Source organism: Miniopterus schreibersii (assembly GCF_964146895.1).
Source record: "Miniopterus schreibersii genome assembly, chromosome: 2".
Classification (NCBI taxonomy): Eukaryota; Metazoa; Chordata; class Mammalia; order Chiroptera; family Miniopteridae; genus Miniopterus; species Miniopterus schreibersii.
In genome coordinates, this window is record NC_138102.1 from 93,457,015 (window position 1) to 93,478,183 (window position 21,169).

Here is a 21,169-nt window from a genome sequence, read left to right on the forward strand (position 1 = left end):
GAAGGCGGGCAAGAGGCAGAGTGGGTACCTTTATATGTACCCGAATCTTCTTCCTTTGACAGACGCTGGAGCCACTGGCCTTGCAATTCTCTGTCCCAGGGGCAATACTCCCCTTCTACAGAAGAGGGAGCCAGACACCCATAAGCACAGCAACAAGAATCCCATGGGGGTGGATAAGCAGGGAAGAAAGAGAAGAACAAGAGTTATCTTCAGCTGCAAGGCAATAATGTCCTGTCATTGTCCACACAGGTACTGAATTCCACTGCCCAAGACACACAGGCCAGGGGTCAAGAACAAAGGCTCAGTGTTGGCAGAATTTGTTAGTATGTGTTTCTCTAGTTAAAGCCCATCCCCTGCAGGTTTGGTCTTGATGACAGGTCCAGGTCTGGGAAATTGAGTCTGCAGGAGGGAAGGCTGGCCTAAACACTCCTGCAAAGGAAACAGGCTGTGACCCTAAACCATGTCTGGGGCTACAGGCCACTGAGCATATTAATCATCAGATGGAGATAATGATGTCTGGAATGTTACAAACATTACTGTTCCCTGAAAGAGCTGTGAACATGGTCACCCCCTAGGACTAGCAGGATGTGGGGGTTAGTGCTGCGCCAGTTGTGGGCCAAATGCCAGGGATACAGCATATGGAGAAAAGAACCCAATGCCAGCTTCCTGGCCCAGGGCCTGCCTCCTTTCTGCACATAAAACAGAGTAAGGAGGGAGGGGCAGTGCTACCTTGTGGGTCCTATTCCAGCAGTAGAACAAGGTGGAAGGAAACTCTTTAGGGAGCCTGAGTGCATGCCCTGCCTCTGATGGTTCACACTGACGTGGGCATCTCAGGGTCATGTCAGCATATGCTTTCTTCTTGCCTGCTGTGACTAATCAGGGTCAGTGTCTTAGAGCCACACAGCACCCCAAGACTACTCAGTAACATGCATTCTGGCTGGCAGGGCACTGAATCTGGCCCTTGCTGTGCCAGAGAAAACAGACCCTGGGATAGGTGGGGCAGCTGCTGAGCCATCTAGTGCCAACTCCATGTGCCCAGGCTGTCCAGAACTGACTACTTCTCTGATGGCTGGGAGGAACTGGTGCTCACCATGTCCCCTGGAGAGCACACAGGGAATGGACATGGCACTGCCCTCAGAGAAACTCGGGTCTCTACCTGCCTATTTTCTTTTTTACCACCTATTAGCCAGGAGAGGGAAACAATGACTCTCTCTTACAGAGGCTGAAAAAGGGGGCTCAGCAAGTTCTTCCTTTTTCACTCAAGGGTGCATAGAGCCAGAGAGAGGACAGAGTTGAGACATCTTGAGACCAAAGCAAGAGAACATTTCAGAGCCAACCAGATCAACTCAATGCTGGAATTGACGCTCCTTCCGAGGACACTGGTCCAAATACGCTACTACACATCACTGACTAGCCCATCTAGTGGGCACCTGGCTCACAGCTCCCTCCTCAGTGACAGCAGCTCTGAATAAATGTGAGATGCAATCTTGCAGCCTGCAATGTCGAGGATTAGGTGTCAGGGAATCCTCTAGAAAGCTAAATTCCCTTTCTTTATTAAAATAATTTCATTAGCTGAAACTAAAGGGTAAAAAAAAAGGAAAATGAGGAGAGGAGAATGAGGAACCTAATCTGGCCCTCTACCTTCCAATTGCAACTCAGAACGTGCACAAAGGACACCACTCCCACTGTGGATGGTCTTCTCTGCCCCTGTATCTAAGGTCAGAGAGAGACAGGAAGGATGTCTCTGGGGCTGTGTGGGAGCACATTGTGTGACTCCAGCCATAGAAACCTCTTACGCTCAGGCATAAAACAGGCTGCTTCAGTGACAGAAGGGGCCTGGGATAGGAGAAGAGACTGTTTTCTGACCTTCACTAGACTCCTCCTCGTCATAGTCCTCCTCTTCCTCCTCCTCGTCATAGTCCTCCTCATCATCATTCTCAGGCTCACAGCTCTTCAAGGCATCCAGTTCCTCTTCACTCTTTCCTTTTAGAAGAGCATGGATCCTTACGGCTTCCTTCCAAGGGACGCCACCCAGGTCCGAGGTGGGCAGGGGAGGCTCCTCCTCATCCTCCTCCATCTCAGACTCAGAACTGCTGTGGAGAAACCACCACACAACCAAAGTGAGGGAATGACAAAACCATGAAGGAGAGGGTTAAAAGCCACAATCTGAAGCAAAGTGTCCCCACAAAGCACTGCTGTGGGGGAAGGGAGAGGATACCCTTGGAGGGACCAGCCTGCTTCCCTGCCAGGTAGGACACGAGGAGACGGGAGGAGAGTGAACAGAGGGCAAAATGGCATACACATGTGCGTGCAGGCCCCCTGATATAACCTATGCAAGTGAACGGCCTAGTCTGGTGAGCGATCTGTTTAGAGTACAGTCTCACTGAGGCCCTCAGAGGCTGTAGGCCGTGGACGCATTTTGATGTAAACTCATGACGGCAGGAATCAAGAATAGAGAGTAAGTCTCCTCTCATTGTGATCCACTATTTGGTTCTAGGAACTCAATTCCACTTGACTCGGGTGGGTCAGGAGGAAGGCTCTCATGAGGGCCAGGGTGAGGAAGGAGGCACAGCCATGAGAGGCATGAATGAAGTCTTAACCACACACTGGTTGGCAGTCAAGATGTGGGTTCTAGAGGGAAGGTAGCACACTCAGTTTCACCATACTCCTTGAGTCCCCTCCATGTGCCCTGACTTGAGCTGGACACTGCGGGGAACAGACAGGTAACGTGGCAGCAAAGTCCCCATTCACTGCACAGGACAGTGTAGGGACTGTAGGGACAGGTTGGAAACACCTCAACCCCTGGGTCATCACTCTTGACAAGCAGCTGTATTCCCACCACCGTTCCCTTCACTGCACAGCCTGGCTCAGTTTCAAACGGCAGCAGACAGCCTGTGATAAACACTCGCCATGACTTATGCAAGCCCCAAATGTGGATCTCCACCCTCTAGGCACCACCCTTCTCCCTGCTTCAGAGAGAAGCAGGACAACAGGCAGTGCCTGAATAAAAACACTTGGTACCCTACAACATTGTGGGGCTCCATGGCAGGAAGAAAATCCCAAATGTTACTGCACAAGCAGAGCAGTTTCTCAGACCTGTTTCACGGTCTGATAATTGCCAGTCTTCTTCAGGAGATTCTTTTCCCTTAGTGAGAAACGTGTAGCTGACTGGACTGGAGGAAATGGGCTTTCACAATAAAGCATGGTTCAACCTCTGGCATGATGGAGCCTCACAGGCCAGGAACATCAGGCATGGGTGGGTGGCTGGCCCGACCTCCTGTGATAGTGGGGTAACTCTCCCCTCACCTAGAGCGGGGTCGTGTGAGAGTGAGCCAGTTAGTACACTGTGATGAGGACATGCCACCCACCATCAGTGCTATCAATGCCTGTGGAGTAAAGAACTTAACCTGCTCAAAGAGAGGCCTGGCCCCTGTTCTTGGTTCTGGGAGGTGAACTTAGCATTGGAATGCCCTGCCTGGTGGGAGTGCCTGCCTGTTTTGCTGGGGACCTTGGGTCATGGTAGAAAGTCTAATAATGTGATTCAGGGTGAGGACTAGCTGTATCAGAAAGACCAACAATTTAGGGTGAGTACTTTGGGTCATTCAGTGGACCTGAAGAGCAACCACAACCACATGGGCAATTGATCAATCAATCAATCAATCAGTGCTTAGACATCAAGTCCCAATATAAACTCTAAATGGCAAGGTTTGGTGAGCCATGCTCCATGGGTATCACACATCAATACCAAGAAAGTAACACTGTCCCGCCTGTATGGGGAGAGTGCACTGGAAGCTCTCTGCACCTGTACTTTCCTGGACTCTGCCCTGTGCTTGTCTTGCCTTGGCTGATTACAACTGGTGTCCTTTCCCAGTAATTAAACCATAATCATGAATATAATACTTCTCAGTGATTCTGTGAGTCCTTCTAGCAAATCATTGAATCTGAGGGTAGTTTGGGGAACTCCCACATGCCAGCTGGGTGGGTCAGAAGTGAGGGCAGTCCTATGGACTGCATTCCCTTGACTTCTCAGGTGGCTGGGTCCTTACAGGGCCATGGTGGCTCTGCTAATTACCAGCTGTGTGACCTTCAGCTGATTATGCTCTCTAAGCCTCAGTGTTTTCATCGGTAAGGTAACAGTGTTAGTACCTGCCTTGTAGGCACGTTGTGAAGATAGGGACTTTATTGACTTTTATTGTGCTTGTGTTACACTCTGGGACTCTAGTCATTCATTTAGTTGGTTATTCATTACACATTTATTTATTCAACAAACATTTCTGAGCACCTACTAAAGCTCAGCCAGTGGACACAAATAAAAAGAGCCAGCTTCTTACTGTAGGCAGCTCAGTTCGGTGAATCTTACTTCATTTATTCATCCACCCATCCACTCACCCAACTAAAATTTACTGAATGTCTTCTACTTATAATGCACTTCCTAGACATTGTAGGAAACACAAAGGTGACACAGAAAAGATCCTTATTTTCAAGTGGAGACAAGATGGAAACGCAACATGATAAAATAAGGCAAAACATAACTGTAGTGGGATGGAGGGTTGGTGGGAGGCAGTTTAAAGTGGGCAAATATAAATTTGGACCACAGACAGAAAATTTGGCATCTGGATTTTGATTATTTTTCAGCATTTACTTAGGTCTTATTTTTGCCTTACCTTTATGTTTTCACTTGTTTACTTTCTTATTAATAAACAACGTGTAACCCGATGTATGTCATTCAACATCTTTAGAACATGAAGTAAGGATAAGAATGCTTTCTAAGCTCATCTTAAGTCTTAGGTGGGCAGAGGGAGGGCCGCCTTGGCCTTTTCATTCAGCTGCGTGGTTGCCTAGTGGCAGCAGGCAGGATGAGATGCACTGTGGCTTCCCGGGAGGGGTCTTAGTGCAGCCTGGCCCTCATGCTTATGAGGAAGGCTACACTGTACATAAAGTGAGCAGTGAGGTCCCCCTTACAGCCATGAGTGCCACAGTGGCTAGTTTTATGACAGCTCAAGGACCATGGGAGAATAGCAAGTGAGGAACAGAGCATAAAAATAGGATGGAAAGGTCAACCCTCTCCTCTCTTCATAAGCTGCAAGCTCTCAGGCAGTTCCTGAGAGGACTTTCCTATATGGAAATTGAGACAGGCAAATCGGCCTCCCACCCTTTGTGAAGGAAAGACATTGCCAAGTGTTCCTTTCCTGGCCGTCATTTCCATGGGACCTTGGAGCAATTCTCTGGGTCTGACCAGGCTCCTTATGTCACGCAAGATTTCCATGTAAATTTAGTACCTCAAGGCTTATTTTACATTCTTGCCTGCTCCCAGTGCCTGAATTTCTGGATCTGGCCTTTGAAGAGGCTAGAGGAAGGAATCTGTAGGACACCCCCACCCTCCTTGGACTACAGCCTGAAAACTTTAAGTGGGGAGAATCACTACACCAGAGCAAAGAGTAATATAGACAACCAACTCCTCTGTCCTTTAGAAAGGACAAGTGTCCCCTTTGGACACAGTCTTCTAGGAGAAACAAAGGCCAGAAAGTTGAGTCATCAAGATCAGCTCCTGTCATAGCAGATATCTGTCATTTGTAACAATATATTGTTCCATGTAACTGATCTAGGTTGGCCTCACCTGGACCACCACACAGCAAAGATGGGCAAGGATGTATAAGGGACTACACCACAGGAAGCCAGGCCACGGTGCACCTAAGTTCTCAGGGGTCATAGGGTACCTCTGGAGCATCTTGGTAAAGCATCCATGAGAAGGAGCTGCTCCTTTTGGTTAAAATAATATCTAGCAAAAATCCTCCATGCTACAATTTACACCTGCTCACTCATCTCAAAGCACCTTCCCCGAATCTCCTCTCAGGTGTGTTGTCCTCTCACTGAGGCCATGATTGGGTCTGGTGGGAAGAAGCAAAACAGGTGGGCACACAGACTAGATGAAGTTTGCTCCAGACTTAAAAGAGCTACACAGAGGTTCTGCTGTGTTAGGAGGGCAGATCCCAGGACAATAACAACAGTGATGGCCAGTACTCATTGTGGACATGAAATAGCTCACATAACTACAATGACTCTAACACATGGCTACTATAATTATCTCCATTTTTACAAATGAGGAAACTGAAGTGTAAAGAGGCTGGGTCATTTGTATGAGAAATCAGGGTTCCCCTCAGCTTTCATACCACCTCATGCTGTGCTCTCTTGGGTGGTTCTCCAAGAACCCAAAAGTTCTTTAGCCACTAGCAGCTGTTAGGGTGGCAAACCAGGAGGAGGAGCAGCAGCAGGTCCTGGCTGCCTGGGTCAAACCTCAGAAAGTGGAGACCAGGGATTCAGGCAGGCCCTGCTATGAATAAGGCAGGCTATTGCATGGAATTCCACTTGAAGTTCTTGGGTGGTTTTCAAGGGAAAATGGGGAATCATGGCTTTCACTTTTAAATTAATGCACTTATAATTAGCAAGTCTCTGTGCAATCTTCTGTCCCAGCTGGCCACTTGTAGATCCCACCCACTCTGACAACCATGTAAACACTCTACTGCTGAGCAGACTGCTGGGGATACATGTCATCCAGCAATCTTTTACATGGTGGAAATGTAACCCATGCTAAAACTGGCATCCTGCTCAGCAATGATTCACATTACTGCTTCTGCTGGAGGAAGGGTGAGGCAGAAGAGAGAGGAACAGTCAGGAATTTCCACTTATTTACAATCAGCCTTGAAGGAGAGGCTTTTCCTGGTGGTGTTTCTCTGATGGAGGGCAAGGCCCCTCTGTGCTGGCCTGTCAGAAATCTGGGGCACAAGAGGGGACAACCTTGACTGTCCCATTTGTAGCTGTCTGTTCCAGCTCTTACTGACTTGTTCTTACGACCCAGGAATATGTAAACAATGAAGGACTTCAGCAGATGGGCACTGCACAAGCCATCTTCATTGCCTGGAGCAAAATCTGCCAGATAGGCTATCAGGGAAAAACAAAACTAAAATCATAAAGCCAGTTCTCTTGTCTTTGGGCATCTGGTCTCTCCCAGAGAAAATAAAAGTACTATTTCCAGGGTCTCTTTGGGAAGATGCTCCCCTCCTCTACTCCAAAGAAAGATCATAAGCTGATCAGGCCTGAGCCAGAGTCTCCGATTTTGTGAGCTAACCCATGAAGCCAATGGTAAGAATCACCCAATGTCTGTTAAAAACAGGTATTCCTGGCCTCCACCCCAAATCCACTGAATCAGATACTCTAGGGGAGGACCCAGGAATCATCTTTTTACCAAGTGTCCCATGTGGGTTTTCATCAGGGAAATTTGGGAAATTTTGAGTGGTGGACCTCAAAGTATGGTCTCTAGACCACAGCATCACTAGAACCTTTTAGAAATACAAATCTTAGGTTCTACTCAGACTGACTGAATCAGAAACTGCCCAGCAAAGTATGCTCTAACAAGCCCTTGGGGCAATTCTGATGCAGGCAAAGTTTGGTGAGGACTTCCCTATGGTAAGTGGTTTTGAGCCAAACCCAATTTCTGGCAGTTAAACTACCTGCTTAAGAAAATCAATGGAAGAAGCGCGGCCTGTCCCTCCTGGTGAGGGGCACCTGCATTGTGCTTGGAGCTAAGGAGAGCAGTAACAGTAACTGCTGGCAGTGAGTCAGTGTTCACTTGGTGCCAGACACTGTCAGTTGTTTTATTTGATGTAATCCTCATAACAAACCCAGGAAGTGCAGTGTGCTTTGAGTGAGAAAACAGGCACAGAGAGGTTAGGTAACTTGCCTACAACTAGTAGGGGTGGAGTAAGGCTTTAGTTCTGATTTGACTCCAAAGTCATTCTGAAAAATCACAATGCACTGGCCTCTCACAGTAGACACCTAAGGTTCTTCACACTTGTCAAAAGTGTTTCTGGCCCTGGCTGGTGTTCTCAGTGGTTAGAGCATCAGCCCATGCACTGAAGGGTTGTGGGTTTGATTCCCAGTCAAGGGCATGTACCTGGGTTACAGGTTCTATCCCCAGTCCTGGTTAGGTGTGTGTGGGAGGCAACTCATTGATGTGTCTCTCTTACCTCTCCCCATTCCTCTAAAAAAATCAATGGAAAAAAATGTCCTCAGGTGAGGATTAACAACAACAAAAAAAGTGAGTTTCTGGGTTGGACTGGTTAATTCCTTAACACTCTTGTCATTTCTCCTTTTCAAGTTTAACCCCTCATCAAGGAAGGACTGAAGGCTGAAAATGCACCTAACTCTACTTGGTGCTGTAGGGAAGATGGAAAAAATACATGACACACTCCCTGCACCTCACAGCTTCCCTGCAGGAAACCACACCAAGTCTCTAGCTCCTTCCTCTGAGCACTTCACCTTTAAGAGATCGTTTTTTATTCTGTATAGCAGCTAATGCTAGTTGTTTCTTCTTTTATTTTATTTTTTAACTTGAATTTAAGATAAGGGCATTAATTGTACTGCTTGCTGCTAACTGATCTCATATTCTTCCATTCTACCCATCCGATCACATCCTGCTGTAGGTGCATGACTTAGCCTTCCTGAAATGCCCTTCTTACTTTGTCTCAACTTGCTGCCCCATTATTTTCCAGTTTATAAATTACAGTGGAGGACAAGTTATTCCTGCAGGAAAGTGGTGTGGCCCACACCCTGAGGCCATGCCATCAGCTCTGCTTTGACTGCAAGAAAGGACTCTCCCTCATGAATACAGCAGGGAGTGGTGTGTCTCTATGGGCAGAGATGCAGTGTTACGTGACAACAACGTGCATGTAGTGATGGCTGCGGAAATGCCGGTACCAAGGAGGAGGCTGCTCTGAAATGCAAGGAAGAGTTGTTGGTGAGGCCAGCGCAGAAGGCAGTTCATCTAGAGCGAGTCTGACACCAGGGCTGAGGTGCTGAAGTTCGGCTGAAAGGAGCTCTGCCAGCAAACAGCTTCGGAAAAACACTCGTAGAACTTAAAAACACACACAAAAAAGCTGTTTTCTTTATCCCCACACGTTCCCTTTCTCATGGCTACAAAGAAGTGTCCAGTGCGTGATGCAAATGCTCTCATGCCAACCCAAAGCCTCCACCAGTCTGGAGCCATGGGAAGCGGCTCTGTGGCAGCTCTGCAGGACAGTCTTGCCAATACAGATTTTATTCCATCTTTTAAAATTTTTTTTATCTCATTCTCTTTTTTGTTTGCATTCTTTTTTTTATGTTTGTTTCTCTTTTATTTTGTTTCTCTATCTCCTTGATAACCTTATTGAGCACTTTGAATCCTTCTGTACAGACACTGGCAGGCCTGGGCAGGTAATGAGAATCAAGCCCTCAGGTAAAGACAGCAGACCCCGGGTGTGGTGTGGGTTGGAGCACGTGTGTCTCCCAAAGGCATTACTCAGTTAAACATAATTAAAACACTGGGACTGGCCAAGAATAAAACCACTGGCTGCTGTGTGGCCCCTGGGAAACAAATATTCTGCTCCTTTCTTTACACACAGAGGTGAGGTAGCTTTCCCAAAATAGCACAGTGAGATGGTGGCTAAGTTATAAAGAGGGACCCTTGTTCCAACCCGGGTGCTCCTTCCACTGAACTACCAGCTCCCAATAGCACACTGTTTCAGGTCTACTGTTGTTCCTGTGTGGAAATCTTTTCCCTCCATTATATTTATAAACAATAACCTGAGGGCAGCACCTGTGTCTGTTGTTTTTCCCCCCTGTTAACTTTTCATTGAATAACAAAGTGTTAAGATGATAGTAGGTGTTTAATAAATACTTACTGAATCTCTGAATTAAGTCATATGAATAGTGATCTTTACTGGCTAACAAGATGAAGAGATAAGGACCTAAATGAAATAGGGAAGGAGGAATCACCAGGCAGCAAGGAAAAAAGGAAGAATCCTGGACCCAGAAAACGTGAGTTTGAATCTTAGTCAATCCTTAATCCTTGTTTCAGTCACCATTAGATCTTTATGTGTATGGTGACGAGATATATGTTCTTGTCTACATTACAGGACTCCTGAGAGCATGACCAAATGAGGTGATGAAGACGGAAGTCCTTTGTAAATGGTCCCGTGTCATGCAAAGTAATAAAGACAGTCACCACCTATAAGTGCTTACATGTGCCTGAGCACACTCAGACCTCGAAGAGATATTGTGGGTTCAGTTCCAGGCGACTGCAATTAAAGTGAGTACCGCAATAAAGTGAGTCCTAATCTTTGTGTTGGTGGAAGGCCTTGTCTTCAATTTGTGAAAAATGCAACATATGTGAAGCACAATAAAGCAAAGTGCAATAAAATGAGGTGTGCCTATACTGTTTTAAACACTTCATACATATTTAAATCTCACACCAATTCTGTAAGGAAGGTGCTAGCATTGCCCTTGTTTCACAGATGAGGAAACAGGCATACAGAGGTGACATAACTTGTCTAGTGTCACACAGCTGGTAGGTGACACAGATGAGATTCAAACCCAGGCAGTTTGGCTCAGATCCCATGCTGTTAACAGGTGTTATGATGCCTTCCCATAGGGCATCATAGCACCTGTTAACAGCATGTAGGGCCGCATGTTTATCTGGGGAAAGCCACAGGCACACGCAGCACACAGGAAAACGGGGCCTCAGCTCCCAGCACAGGCTGACCTGCTGGCCACGTCCTCCTCCGGGCCCTTGTCCAGCACACTGCTCAGGTTGTGCTCAGCCTGTGTCTCCTCAGGCACCTCCTGCAGCTCCTCTGCCTGCTTCACAGATAGGCGGTAGTTCTCTAGCTCAATCCTCTCAGGGGTGCCCCTCAGTCTCTTGGCAATGCTGGGCTCCTCCAGGCCATTCACACTCGAACCTGAAAGACAAGCAAAGAAACAAAGTTCTATGACAAACTATGGGAACTGAATCCATGCTGTGTGGAAGATGGAGGAGGTGTTGGGGGGAGGCACCAATGGAAGAATATCTAAGCACTCAGGGCAGCCGCTGCTCATATCAGTGAAAGGAGGCACAGCCCCCAGACCCATGAAGGCCACAGAGCCAGAAGAGGGGGGACAGAAAGTCAACAAGGTCACAGATTTGATGAAGGCTAGGTGAGGGCCCTGGTGTGAGAGTGGCATAACTTCACTAAATATAAGAAGCAACAAGACTGCACATCAGCCCCTTCAGGGGAGGGCGACTCGCTCTCCTGTATCATCTTTGATAGGGGTGATGGAGACTTGGGATGAATCTTAAGGAAGTTCTTGTCATTGGAACTTAGCTCCTCTAAAGCAGCTTTCCCTGAAAAGGTTGGGTCCATCCAGTAGCCCCACCCTTGATCTGGGATCTAATCAAAGTTCCTGCACTGCATCTGGCTGTTTTGCTAAACTTCTCCCACTGTGGATTTGTTTGTCTCCTCACGATTAGATTCACAGTAAACACTTGTTGAAAAAGAATACCGATTAACCTCTTGTGCCACTGGAGGAATGGTGGCGAGAGATCTTGAAATCCTCCCCTCCGAAATTTCAACAAGTTAACCAACAAAGAATTCCCTATTCAATACAGAGGCACACCTGAGAGAACCACTCATTGAAACATCTAAAGGTGGGCAACTGGGAATAAACAGGGATACGAGAAGGTGGGAGAGCTCAGATGGCCCTCAGATGCAGCCCTGTAGCTGGGAGCTCGCAGCATGGCCGGGAGAGGGGAGGAAGCTGGCGGTAGCAGGTGCTTCCTTTGGTGGGAGGAACAGAGAGCTGGGGGGGGGGGACGGACGGACGGAGCAGTCCAGCAGGGCAAGTGGAGAGAACAGTGAGTCAGCAGATGCCTGACAGAGTGCGGGGGTTCTGCTTCGCAGCTGTCCGCTGTCAGGTGGGGTTGTTTCTGATGAAGAAATGGAACCACAGAGCCCTGCCGCCCCTTGGAATCCCAAAACGCACCTCCCGTTTCCCTCGGTATTGGGTCAAGGAACATTTTATCTGTAAACCAAGAGGTATTGTAGTGGAACTGCTGTTTCCCTCTGTGACTGATCCTGGTGTTTGGTGCTAGGGAATGGACCCCACGGAGGTCCAGGGTTGCCATTATGGTGAAGGTAAAGCAAACCTCAGCCCTAAGTAGCGTGACTGTTATCGTCTTTTGGAAGCCGTGGAGGTCAAGTCCAGGAGATCACAGAGGTAAAAACTTTCTACTATTTTCCAGCACCATCTACTGGAAAATAGTAGAAAGACCTCTTCAAATATCACTGCTATAGAAGGGATATTCATGTCTAGACAAAGGACAGTAGCAAATACCATGAATAACCACGGTAACGAGGATGATCAGAAAGAAAATGAAAAATCCCCAGAAATCAAGCTGGAACACATGAAAATATGTGATATAAATGAAGGGATTTCAAGATTACAGTTCTGAAAATACTCAACTCAATGAGATGTGAGAAAATACAGACAGGCAATTCAGTGCACTCAGGGAAAAAAAATCAATGAACAAAATGAATACTTTACCAAAGAGATTGAAACTTTAAAAAAGAACCAATCAGAAATCCTGGAAATGAAGCATGCTATTAAGGAGATTAGGAATGAGCTACTGAGCACAGAAAACAGAACCAACCAGATGGAGGAAAGAATTAGTGATATCAAAGATAAGAATCTAGAAGTGACGCAGAGGGGAGAAAAGAGAGACCTGAGCATAAAAAAAAGAAAAAAAAAAGAAAGAGCTCTATGAGAACTATCTGACTCCATCAGAAAAAGCAGTATTAGAATAATAGGCAAATGGAAGAAGAGAGGGAGAAGGGAATGGAGAGTCTATTCAAACAAATAGTGGGTGAGAACTTCCCAAATCTATGGAAAGAACTAGATTCTCAAATCCAAGAAGCAAACGGAACACCTAGTTACCTCAATCCAAAGAGGCCCATTGTATCTCCAAGGCACATTGTATTAAAACTGTCAAAAATTAATGACAAAGAAAAAATTCTCAAAGCAGCCAGGGAAAAGAAAGAAATGACCTACAAAGGAAAACCCATCAGAATTTCATTCGACTTCTCAGCAGAAACTCTATAAGCCAGAAGAGAGTGGAACCAAATATACAAACATCTGAAAGAGCGAAATGACCAGCCACAAATAACATCCAGCAAAATTATCCTTTAAATATGAAGGAGAAATAAAGACATTCCCAGACATACAGAAGCTGAGAGATTTTATCACCAGGAAACTCCCACTGCAGGAAATACTCAAGGGAGTTATTCTACCTGAAACAAAGAACATAAGGTCACAACACTAAGAATAAGATCATCAGAAAACTTACAGCATAAACAGGGATAATCTGTGACAACAAAAACATAAAGGGGAGAGGGCAAAGGTCTGAACTGGCAAAGGAGGATGAACATCAGATGCACTCAAAAGAAAAAAAAACCCTATTGTAAATATGCAACTTTATTTTTTATAAACATAATGGTAACCACACACAAAAATCCCTAAACCAGGATACATAGCTTAAAAAAGGGGGACACAGAGGAAAGAAGTGTGAAACACCACCAAACAAAAACAAGAGACAGAAGTACAAAGGAAAAGAACCAGTGGAGGCACAGAGCTACCAGAAAACAAAAGATAAAATGGCTATAGGAAATCCTCATACATCAATAATTACCCTAGCCCTAGCTGGTTTTGCTCAGTTGTTGGAGCACTGGCTCATGGACTGAAGGGTCCTGGGTTCGATTCTGGACAAGGGCATATACCTTGGTTGTAGGCTTGATCCCCAGCCCTGGTTGGGGTACGTGTGGGAGCAAACCAATTGATGTGTCTCTGTCACATTGATGTTTCTTTCTCTCTCTCTCTCTTTCTCTCCCCCCTTCCACTCTCTCTGAAAAGCAATGGAAAAAAATATCCTCTGTTGAGGATTAAAAAAAAATTCCCTAAATGTAAATGGTCTGAATTCACCAATAAAGAGGCACAGAGTAGCAGAGTGGATCAAAAAACAAAACCCAACCATATGCTGCCTACAAGAGACACATCTAAGCTGTACAGACAAAGGTAGATTCAAGTAAAAGGGTGGAAAATGATTCTCCCAGCAAATAACATCCACCGAAAAGCAGGTGCAGCCATACCTATATCTGACAAAGTAGATTTCAAGATAACAAGAGACAAAGATGGACACTTTATAATGATAAAGGGGACACTACATCAAGAAAACATAACACTTCTTAATATATATGCAGCCAACCAGGGCGCACTGAAATATATAAAACAACTATTCACAGAACTAAAGGGAGAAACAGATCAAAACACAATCACAGTTGGGAACCTTAACATTCCATTAACAGCTCTAGATAGATCAACCAAACAGGAAATCAATAAAGAAATATTGGCCTTAAATGAAACGCTAGACCAAATGGACATAATTGACATTTACAGAGCTTTTCATCCCAGAGCATCAGATTATACATTCTTCTCCAGAGCACATGGGACATGCTCAAGGATAGACCATATGTTGGGTCACAGAACTAGCATCAACAAATTCAAGAAGATTGAAATTATACCAAGCATATTCTCTGACCACGATTCCTTGAACTTAGAAATCAACTGCAAAAAGGAAGTCAAGAAACCCATAAATACATGGAGATTAAACAACATACTACTAAAAAATAACTGGGTCAAAGAAGAAATAAAAGATGAGATCAAAAGATATATAGACAAAAATGAGAATGACAATACAACATATCAAAACTTCTGGGATGCAGCAAAGGCAGTAATAAGAGGGAAATTAACATCATTACAGGCCTATCTCAAGAAATGAGAGAAATCCCAAGTAGACAACCTAATATCACATCTTAGAGAACTAGAAAAAGAACAAAAGCAACCCAAAGTCAGCAGAAGAAAGGAAATCATAAAAATTAGAGAATTGAATGAAACAGAGAACAAAAAGACTATATAAAACATTAATAAAACAAAGAGCTGGTTCTTTGAAAAGATTAATAAAATTGACAAACCCTTGGCTAGACTCACTAAGGAAAAAAGGGAAAACGCCCATATAAACAAAATCAGAATTGACAGAGAAGTCACCACAGACATTACAGATATATAAAGGATCATATTAGAATATATGAAAGACTATATGCCACCAAATTCAATAACCTAGGAGAAATGGATAAGTTCCTAGAAATATATAACCTTCCTAGACAATTATGAAGAACTGGAAAATCTAAATAGACCCATCAGCATCGAGGAAAATGAAACCACCATCAAAAACCTCCCCCAAAATAAAAGTTCGGGACAAGATGGCTTCACCAGTGAATTCTACCAAACGTTCAAAGAAGAGTTAAAACCTATCCTTCTCAAACTCTTCCAAAAAATTGAAGAAGAGGCAATACTTCCTAACACATTTTATGAGGCCAGTATAACCGATACCAAAACCTGGCAAAGATAACACACACACACAAAATTGTTGACCAATATGTCTGATGAATACAGATGCAAAATTCCTAAGCAAAATACTAGCAAATCGAATCCAGCAGTACATGAAAAAATATAATACATCACGATCAAGTGGGGTTCATTCCTGGGGCACAAGGATGGTTCAACATACAGAAATCAATCAATGTAATATACCACATTAATAAAAGAAAGGATAAAAATTATATGATTTTATCAATAGATGCAGAAAAAACAGTTGAGAAGATACAACATTCATTTATGATTAAAACACTCAATAAAACAGGAATAGAAGGAAAGTATCTTAACATAATAAGGGTAATATATGATAAACCCTCAGCTAATATCATACTCAATGGTGAAAAACGGAAAGCTTTTCCTCTAAGATCAGGAACAAGATAAGGATATCCACTCTCACCACTCTTATTCAACATAGTTCTGGTAGTCCTAGCCAGAGCAATAAGGCAAGAGAAAGAAATAAAAGGTATCCAAATAGGGAAGAAAGAAGTAAAACTGTCACTTTTTGTGGATGACATGATTCTGTATGTAGAAAACCCTAAAGACTCCACCAAAAAACTATTAGAAACAATAAACAAATACAGTAAAGCTGCAGGATAGAAAATTAATGTACAAAAATCCATTGCCTTCCTGTATACTAACAACAATACTTCAGAAAAAGAAATGAAAAAAAATTTTTTTGCAATGGCAACCAAAAAAATAAAATACCTGGGAATAAACTTAACAAAGAATGTGAAAGACCTATATACTGAAAATTACAAAACATTATTAAAAGAGATTGAAAAGGACACAACAAAATGGAAAAATATCCTGTGTTCATGGATTGGAAGAATCAACATAGTTAAAACGGCCATATTACCCAAAGCAATAAACAGATTTAATGCAATTTCCATCAAAATACCAATGTCATTTTTTAAAGAAACAGAATGAGAAATCATCAGACTTGTAAGGATCCTCAAAAGACCCTGAATAGCCAAAGCAATCCTGAGAAAAAAAGAACAAAGCTGAAGGTATCATGCTACCTGACTTCAAATTATACTACAGAGCTATGATAATTAAAACAGCATGGTATTGGCACAGAAACAGACACACAGAAATAAAACCACATGTATGTGGGCAGATAATTTTTGACAAAGGAGCTAGAAACACACAATGGAATAAAGATAGTCTCTTCAATAAATGGTGCTGGGAAAACTGGAAAGCCACATGCAAAAGAATGAAACTGGATTACAGTTTGTCCCCATGTACAAAAATTAACTTAAAATGGATCAAAGATCTAAATATGAGACCTGAAACAATAAGTTACATAGAAGAAAACATAGGTAGCATACTTACAGACCTTTGTTGTAGAGAATTTTATGAATTTGACCCCAAAAGCAAGGGAAGTAAAAACAAAAATAAATGAATGGGACTATATTAAACTAAAAAACTTCTGCACAGCTAAAGAAACTGACAACAAAACAAACAGGCAGCCAACCAGATGGGAGATGACATTTGCAAACAGTAGCTCTGACAAAGGTTTAGTTTCCAAAATATATAAAGAACTCATAAAACTCAACACTAAACAAACCAACAACCCAATCAAAAAGTGGGGAGAGAACCTGAACAGATACCTCTCCCAAGAAGACATATCAATAGCCAATAGATATATGAAAAGATGTTCAACTTCACTAGCAGAAAGGGAAATGAAAATCAAAACTACAATGAGATACCATCTCATACCTGTTAGAGTGGTTATTATCAACAAGACAAGAAATAACAAGTGTTGGAGAGGTTGTGGAGAAAAGGGAAACCTTATTCACTGCTGGTGGGAATGCAGACTGGTACAGCCACGATGGAAATCAGTCTGGCGAGTCCTCAAAAAATTAAGAATAAAGCTACCATATGACCCAGCAATCCCTCCCATGGAAATATACTGGAAAAACTCCAAAACATGTATTCACAAAGATATATGCACCCCTATGTTCATTGCAGCATTATTCACGGTGGTCAAGAGATGGAAACAACCAAAGTATCCTGCGACAGAGGACTGGATAAAGAAGATGTGGTAAATGTACGCAATGGAATACTACTCAGCCATAAGAAAGGATGAAATACTGCCATTTGCAACAACAAGGATGGCCCTTGAGGAAATTATGCTAAGTGAAATAAGTCAGTCAGAAAAAGCTAAGAAACATACGATTTCACTCATATGTAGGATATAAAACTGAAACTGGTGGGCACAAAGAGCAGTGTGGTGGTTGCCAGAGGGAAGGGGCTGAGGGTGGGGGGTGAAGGGGGTTCTAATATATGGTGACAAGAGGAGATATGACTTTGGGTGGTGGGCACACAACGCAATATACAGATCTTGTAACATAGAAACCCACACCTGAAACCTATATGTTCATATTAACTATTGTTACCCCAATAAATTTAATAAAAAAATTAAAAAAAGAGAATACCATATAGGTGATGCTGTGCCCCGCCCACTGAGCCTGGTCAGGAGGGATAGTCAAGCTGTCTTTCTCCTGGGGACACTGGATTCACTGCCTGGTTATGGTGGTGCCCACCCATTTCTGTGTTGTAAAGAGACATGTTCCCCTTTGTAACTAATAAGTAATCTGTGTGGTGTGACATGTAGAAATATAGAACGGTCCTGCTTCTACCATCCTTTCATCCACTGGTATTAGTATTCATTGGTCATCTTTGCCTGAACTAATTATTACACTGGGAGTCACAAAATGGTGATTTTAAACATTCTATCATTCTACCATTGTTTTGTAAAGAAGTTTTCCCATTTCTTTTAATTTTTTTGAGTACCACTGTGGACTCATGCCTGAATTTTCTTTTTTAAATCCTCACCTGAGGATATTTTTTCCATTGCTTTTCAGAGAAAGTGGAAGAGAAGAGAGGGAGAGAGAGAAACATCGATGTGAGAAAGACACATCGATCGGTTGCCTTCTGCACGCACCCCAACTGGGGCTGCAGATTGAGCCTGCAACTGAGGTACATGCCCTTGACCAGAGTCAAACCTGAGACCCTTCAGTCTGTGGGCTGATGCTCTAACCACTGAGTAAACCTGGCTAGGGCATGTCTGAATTCTTAATTGTTGTGTCTGACTATTATTTCCCCTTAGTCTCCATCAATTTAGAACAGTTCCCATCTTCCTCAACACCACCACTAGTTTTTGATGTACCTCATTATCCCAAATTAAAAAAAAAAAATATTCTTTAATGTGTTCACTGTAATATGATGTAGCACACAGGTTTAGGGACAGACAAATCCAGGCTAGACACCTGACTCCAGCAGTGACATGCTGGGAGATCTTAGGAAAATTACATTAACAACTTAGAGTTCATTTCCTGACGTATAAATGAGGATGGTGTCATCTCCCAGGGTTATACACACACACACACACACACACACACACACACACACACACACACACACATATGTGTATGCCAACTCTGTGCCCATACATATTATCTTTCTCTTCTACTTAAGCCTATTACATGGTCAGCACTCAGCAAATATGAGTTAAGTGATATATCTAATGTCCTACTGGACATTTTCACCACCAATTTGTGTGAATTCTCGTATAGGTATGTTGTATCCATTTGGTCTGGACTGCAAACAGTTACTTGACAAAGAAAGATGGGAAGAGAGATCTGGGCAGAAGCAGCAGCATCAGATAAGGTACAGCAACAGAGAAAGGCAGTTTGGCATTATTAGACCTTCAGTGGGAGTGAATTTGAAGTGGGAGAAAAGACACACAAATGGAGATGGGAGTAGGTGATGAATGGCTTTGCATCTTGGCCAGGGAAAGTCCCTGACTTCAGAGACATTCTCAGCTCTAGAAGATAACACTGGGTTTTGGCAGGCAATGACAGACCTATCTAGTGCCAGGGGATAGGTGGTCTATCAGGCGAAACCCAGAACCTCTGTACTGAGGGACTAAAGGAAAAGGGTGGGACAGTGATTTAGTAATTTTTGTGACATAACAAGTTGTGGAGAACATGTTCTGGAAGCCTGGCACATGGTCTACAATGTGCTAAACCTCTTTGTAATATCATTAGAAAGAACTTTTTATAAACCCAGGTAGTCACAGAATAAAGTCTTTGTCCATCTGGAGAATTACCAGGTCTTCCACCAAACAGCATCTTTCAAATTTACTTGAGAATCTTTACTAAAAAGCAAGATCCATGGCATGTTCATTTAAAAATTTAGGTCGAACATATAACAATGGGTCTGGGTACGAATCTTTGGGTTTGAACATGCCCACGTCCTAGTCTCTGCACCCTTAGGAGTGTCATTTTTTTAATAAATCCTCACCTGAGGATATTTTTTCCATTGCTTTTCAGAGAGAGTGGGGGGGGGGAGGCAGAGAGAGAGAGAGAGAGAAAGAAACATTGATGTGAGAGAGAGAGACATCAATTGGTTGCTTCCCACATATGTCCTATCAGCCTGGGGATTGAACCTGCAACCCAGGTATGTACCCTTGACCAGGAATCGAACCCAAGATCCTTTGGTCCACAGGCCGATGCTCTAACTACTAAGCAAAAATAGGCTAGGGCTAGGAGTGTCATTTTAAATACCCCTTGTCCATTTTTCAACACTGAGCTCATGGCACCTAGAGTGTAAGCAATGATGCGGGACTAGAGCATCTGGAAGATCAGGAAATAGGTGAACTCCATGGCTGCAACCTTCACATTCTGCAAACCTGCCCTGCCAGGCCCTGACCAGCACAGGCGCTGACTGTACTGCTTCATAGCATTTCCAAACACTGGTCTTCCTGTCCTCTCTCTTTCTCATCAGAACCCAACATGACAAAGATGAGAAGGCTAAGGATTCCCTGACTCTAATACATTTGAGTCTTTCCTTCTCATAATGTATTTTTGACAACTGTCCTTAAATAGAAAGCAGACGAAAAAGGGAAATAAATGTGAAGCAGGTATAAAGTTTTGGGGAAGTCCATAAATATGAAACAAAACCCAGTATTTCTTCTCCCAGTGGGAGAAGAAAAATAGAATAGGAACTATCACTTCAGGGAAAACAGACAACTAACCTCATCAATTCAGATCCCAGCAATTTCAAGGCAAAGTGAACAAACACACACAGGTAGAGAAACACTCAAGAGCTGATGTCTGTTTTAGTGGGTGAAGCATACTGTTTGCTAGAAATTTTACTAGAACCTTGGGAAACAAAACAGAATAAAACACCTTCTACTCTTATGGAGCTGTAGGCTAGTCACAGGAGAGATAGTCCTGTATAGCAATCATTTCAGTCTGATATATCTTTCAAGTATTATGACTTATGGACACATGTGGCTAGATGGGGATACATAAAATGACAGTTTAGTCCACCTACGGGATTCAAGGAAAGGGTACTGGAGGAATATGGAGTTAGCCTGGCCAGCTTAAAAAAACCCTCTGTGAGGTAGGTAACAGTTTTCAAATGAAATAACTGAAGTTCAGAAACATGAAATAAGCTGCCCAAGGTCATGGAGCTAGTGAGCAGTGGGGCCACGATCTGAATCAAAGGAGGGCAGCCTTAATTTAGAAGACTACCATGGTGCCTGGCCAGGCATGGCTCAGCAGTTGAGCATCGACCTAGGATCCAGGCGATTGGGGTTCGATTCCCGGTCAGGGCACATGCCCGGGTTGCGGGCTCGATCAATGAATCTCTCATCAATTGATGTTTCTATCTCTCTCTCTCCCTCTCCTTTCCTCTCTCTGAAATCAATAAAGATATATTAAAAAAAGAAAAAAAAAAAAAAAAGACTACCATGGTGCCCTTTGACTTTGGATATGAAGATGTGTTTCCATAAAGAGTCCTATTCTGCTTTCCCCTAGAGGAA

At 43.6% G+C, this 21,169-nt stretch overlaps 1 protein-coding gene across 6 annotated transcripts in view; it reads right to left on the reverse strand.

Annotated features, from left to right (window-relative positions):
- The window catches only part of MICAL3 (microtubule associated monooxygenase, calponin and LIM domain containing 3), a 232,827-nt gene that overhangs the window by 42,173 nt on the left and 169,485 nt on the right, over window positions 1-21,169 (reverse strand). For 4 of the 6 annotated variants that reach the window (XM_081129907.1, XM_081129909.1, XM_081129904.1 and 1 more), the window contains 2 exons: window positions 10,577-10,772; window positions 1,867-2,093 (listed from right to left, as the gene is read on the reverse strand). In XM_081129907.1, coding sequence (XP_080986033.1) covers window positions 1,867-2,093; window positions 10,577-10,772 — 423 coding nt within the window. Of the gene's footprint in view, window positions 1-28; window positions 116-1,866; window positions 2,094-8,391; window positions 10,773-21,169 lie in introns of those variants that run through there. The other 2 variants (XM_081129906.1, XM_081129911.1) reach the window with 2 other exon arrangements.